Source organism: Cynara cardunculus (assembly GCF_001531365.2).
Source record: "Cynara cardunculus var. scolymus isolate 2C chromosome LG 11, CcrdV1, whole genome shotgun sequence".
Classification (NCBI taxonomy): domain Eukaryota; kingdom Viridiplantae; phylum Streptophyta; class Magnoliopsida; order Asterales; family Asteraceae; genus Cynara; species Cynara cardunculus.
The window spans coordinates 6,109,025-6,113,970 of record NC_037538.1 but is presented as its reverse complement, the minus strand read 5'-3'; the positions used below and the strand labels follow the sequence as shown (position 1 = coordinate 6,113,970).

Below are 4,946 nucleotides of genomic sequence, written 5' to 3'. Positions count from 1 at the left end.
TCGCATCTTCCACCGACTTTTCATCAAGAAAACGGCACAGCCCATAATTGGAAAATTCTTAGTTCCTTCGTGGGCCGTGTACCTATTTATACTTTATTACATCAAATAACCATAAATAACCATCTTATTAAATTACCCTTTTCTAGAAGAAAAAAAATCAATGTATTACATCACATGTTTTTTTAGATATACAAGTTACAAATATGTATGATCCATGTTAAAACAAAAGGAATATAATTCGAACGTAAGCATTTAGGTATCTGATTTACATATGATTATGCATAAAATATAACCTTCGCTTATTAATAAATCGTTGATTTGGAATCAAAAGAATCGTTTTTCTAGTATAAAAAGTTAGAATACGTTGTTTCAAGACAGAAGGGATGGATTAAAATTGTCTAAATGATTTAGGTTTTGATTTTGCTATGAAAGGTTACTAGTATTTTGTTTATATATGTTAAACTAAGAAGGACATTGAAAATTGAATTCTTGTAGTAGGCAATTTACATGAGACAAAAGAACCATTTGAACCCCATCAATGATCCCTTGGTTGGTCTTTATTATTCATATCAGTTATAAAATTAAATGATGATTTTCATTGAGGTGTATAGAACCCAAATAATAAAAAGCAGATTTTGATAACCACACCCCAATGTCCATTGGTTCAATTTATTCCCGTTTGGATTTTCGTATGTATGGTTAACTGGACAATTATACACAAATTACTTAAAAGAAAGTAGTCCCAAGAATAAATCTTTATCATACAAGAAACATGTGAATGTTGTATGAGATAACCAATACGAATATTAATGTGTGAATAACCAGTGGTGGATCTAAATTTTTTGTCGAGCAGGTGCACCTTTAATACTGGTTATTTTTAGCTGAACTCCACCATTTCGAGGTACTTTTAAAAAGTTTTTTGGTTGATTTAAAAGGACTAGTTTTTGTGGATTTCAATGAACTTTTTAGGTTTTTTTTTTATTGATTTCAAGACCTTTTTTTGGGTTTTTCGTTGATGTTTCGTATATATTATAATATCTCATAGTACATTTCAAAGTTTTGCAGGTGCGTTTTTCATACCCAAAGAAAAATTGTATTTATGAAAACTAGAAGGGTACTCGCGCAATGCAGCGAGATAAATCTTCATTTTAATGTTTAGTTTTTATTATTTGTCTCTATCGATATAATACGATTTTATGTGGTTTTTGAGAAAGCGATAATGTTTTTATTTTTGAATGAAATATAAATTTGAAGATAGCATAAAAATAAAAAAAAATCGATATTAGTATTAAATTAACTATTTAATAGTTCTCGTTTTTTTGGTGTAAATTCTTCAATTCAAGTTTTTGTTATAATTAATTAAGGTCTAATAACAAAATAATTTATTTTTGGTTCAATAATATAATTTTTATTAAAGATAATAATTAAACATTCGTTTAGAAACCCAATGATTGTCTTAATTATATTTTAGATTTTCTATATTTAAAATAGATGTTTATCCTGTATTTGATTATGTTTATCTGCAGTTAGTTACACGAATTTAAAAATAAAGCTTTAATAAGTTGTACTTGCGCAAAATCACGCGTAATCTTGAATTTTAAGTAATATGCATCAATAAACAGTACTTCATGCATAAAAAAAGGTTTTTAAAAGTTTTTGTCAAATGCCTTATAATATCTCAGAATACCTTTCAAAGTTTTGCAGGTGCGTTTTTCATACCCAAAGAAAAACTGTAGTTATGAAAATAAGTTGAGGTGGTGTATGGGAGTCCGTTTGGGGCTTAATAGGTATGTCCCTAGGAATTGGATAATAGACTCGTTGATTTAACAAACACCAGAACTTAATCCATAAAGAAGTTAGAATTTTGATGGAAATGGAATTTTGGTAGTCATTAAGTGACAATCCATTTTATAAATAGAAGTCTTAAACATAAATCTGTTTGTATCCCTATCCTAACAAACCATTTTTTATTGAATATACCCGACCCTTGAAAATGAAAAAATGAAGAAAGAAAACTATCACACAATTATGTACACATACACTCAGACCATGGCGGCATTCTTCTGGATTGGGCTATCGGAAGAATCATCTGACTCCCACCTTCGGAATCAGCTCCATATACAACAATTGATTGATGCAATTTTCACGTTACAGCAAAAACATTTGCATTTACAGTACCAGCCAACTGCTACTACTACTGCTATTGCTACCGCCCCCAACGGTGCAATTATCTTTACAAGGTTCTTGGATTTCCAATGAACCGATTTGCTCTGTTTTTGGGTTTTATGGGCAGTTGGAGTTGTTGATGGCTGTGAAGTGTTTACGGTGGTTGGTGTTGGTGGTGGTGAATTTGGTTCGGGTTTTGAATCAAAAGACGAGTTGAAACTCCACTGTTCAAGTGAGTGAATTTCAGTGCTTCCCTGTGTTGATGCGGACATCCCCACAAACATAAACTCCTTCACGTATTCATTGAGATTTACGGTGATTGATAAGACGGGTGATTTGGGTTTTGTATTGCTGTATGAGATATAGATGTTGAGTTGATTAGTTGAACCGGAATAATCAATCCATGATTTCACCAGCTTACCACTTCGTAAATTGACATTGGCCGACTGCAGATTGGCAACATGAGAGGAAACCATTGAGCCTAGATCCAATCCCACATGGTTCCCGTTAACATCTTCGAACTCGACGTCCATACAAGTATCAAACTCAACAGCAACCGCACCGGTTGGAATTCCCATATGTCCACCAGCGTCACCAATTGCTTCATCGTCGGGCGATATGACGAAAGCCAAACCACCTCCAATCGAGTTGGGATTCAAATTGGCAATCGAAAACGAAAAGGTTGTAGCGAAACTCATCGGAGTTGGGTTCCCAGGTTGCAGGAATCTGATGGGCTTGTTGTACAGAACCCTGCCGGCGCCGGTGTTGGGGACAAGGAGATCTGGAGTGAGTCTGATACTGTTGTTGAAAACATGAGCCTTGCCCAAGAACTTGAAGCCGGTGACGGAAAATGTTTGGAGGTGAAAGAAGGTGATTCCGGTGGCCGCAATGCCGGAAGAAAGGAGGAGCTGAAGGGAGTATAAGAGAGGGACAACTCTTGGTGAAGAAGCCATGGTTTGTGTTTTTAGTCTAAGAAGTAGTTACTATATATATGAGAAAATATTCGAATACGTTCTACCACCACGACGGCGCCATTGCTTTTAACAATAAAATAAGTTTATTTTATTTTTCAATTTTAACAATAATATTTTTAGTTTTGACCGTTCAATTTTTTAAATATTTTTCTATTATATCATTGACTTTTTCTTGTTTATAATTACATATATTAATTAACTATATATTATTATTAATTAATAAANAATTATATTTTAGATTTTTTATATCTAAAATGAGATGTTTATCTTGTATTTGATTATGTCTATCTGCAGTTAGTTACACGAATTCAGATATAGAGCTTTAATAAGTTGTATTTTTAAGAATTTTTATCAAAATGTTTTATAATATAGTATAGATAAGTAATAATATATTTAAATATGATTACTATATTTTTATCTGAAATATGTATTTTTCAAAATTTTTATCAAAATGTTTTATAATATAGTATAGATAAGTAATAATATATTTAAATATGATTACTATATTTTTATCAAAAATATGTATTTTTCAAATTATATATTTGCATATGAATTTTTTCACTATTTATACTTTATATCTTAAATTTATTATATTTCTTTATTTTTATTTTATACCCATATGATATTTATATAATTACAGTTCCATAATTAAATAAAACGATATTCAATATTGAGTTCATTTTGAATGTATTGACGAGGCGATTATGATGACGTAACTTATCAAAATAAAAACATATTTTTAACGGATTTTTGTTAATATACAATTATGTATGTTAATATGATAAGGGTATACAACGAAAAATGAAAAAGCAATGTATATAAAACAAATTAAATAAATAACTGTAAGAATATAAAATATGAATATTAAAAATAATTTATATAGTTATGGTATTTAATAATATAATTAACCAAAAATATTCGATACTTAACTCATTTAATTCTATCATACCAAATGGATAATTCACTCTTATAATCATCATAAATTTCTAGGAAGTTTGCATTTTTTAATATCTTTTTAAATTATCCTTTTTGGTAATAAAAGAAAAAGGGGAAACCATGCATATTCGCAAAAATCTAGAAAAAGGTGACTTTTCATGATACATTCATCAAAGGGGACGGGTACTCGAAAACCATGTATTAAAAAGCAAATTGGTCAAATAGGTATGGAGACATTGACTAAATAAGCTTGAGGATGATTTGCCACGTATTGCGTACTTTGGAGATAGTGATTTTTGTTAGGTTTTAGTAACACTTATTTTGAAATTGGTCCTTGTATGAGATTTGGTTTGAAAGTTTCTTAGACTTTTAGGGGTTGTTTGTTTACCACTTAATAATTCCATTAAGAGGTAATCTCTAAATCGTTAAGAGCTGAATCTTGTTTGAGAAAAAAAAAGTCTGTTTCTTAATGGTTTTAAAACCCTCTGAATGATTTTGTATCATGAATCTCCTTTGATTATTAAGAGCCATAATTTCATTATACACAATTACCAAACAATTATATTTCATTTTGCATTATATCATGAGAGCCTCTTAATCATTTTGACCACTTAATCATACCAAATCATTTAGTAATTAACAAACACCCCTTAATTTGGTTTAGCTCATAAGTAACTCAAGGATTTTCTCTGGGATTTAATTTTAACCTGGAGTCAACTTTAGAATTAAATAAAAGTTTTTTTTTTTTAAATAATTGTTATTTTCTAGATTTTAAGGTAGCCGATGAGATACTTTTAAGACCATCCACATCCCTGCAATCCATTTACACTTTCAATTGTGCCACATCAGCTTTTGCAATTATCTTCCACA

The 4,946-nt window shown here is 30.2% G+C and overlaps 1 protein-coding gene across 1 annotated transcript; it reads right to left on the bottom strand.

Moving 5' to 3' along the window:
• Positions 1-2,042: 2,042 nt before the first annotated feature.
• Positions 2,043-3,119, bottom strand: LOC112521019 (L-type lectin-domain containing receptor kinase VIII.2-like). Its single transcript, XM_025129646.1, has 2 exons — positions 2,179-3,119; positions 2,043-2,100 (listed from the first exon to the last, which is right to left on the bottom strand). The coding sequence occupies exons 1-2, from the start codon at positions 3,117-3,119 to the stop codon at positions 2,043-2,045; spliced, it is 999 nt and encodes a 332-aa protein (XP_024985414.1).
• Positions 3,120-4,946: the final 1,827 nt, after the last annotated feature.

What these genes read in the sequence shown, in the direction of transcription:
- LOC112521019 (XM_025129646.1), bottom strand. Translation starts at nt 3,119, where the DNA reads ATGGCTTCTTCACCAAGAGTTGTCCCTCTCTTATACTCCCTTCAGCTC. An exon ending in GTAGTAGTAGCAGTTGGCTG is followed by an intron (nt 2,101 to 2,178) that starts GTACTGTAAATG and finishes CTGATTCCGAAG; the next exon opens with GTGGGAGTCAGATGATTCTT.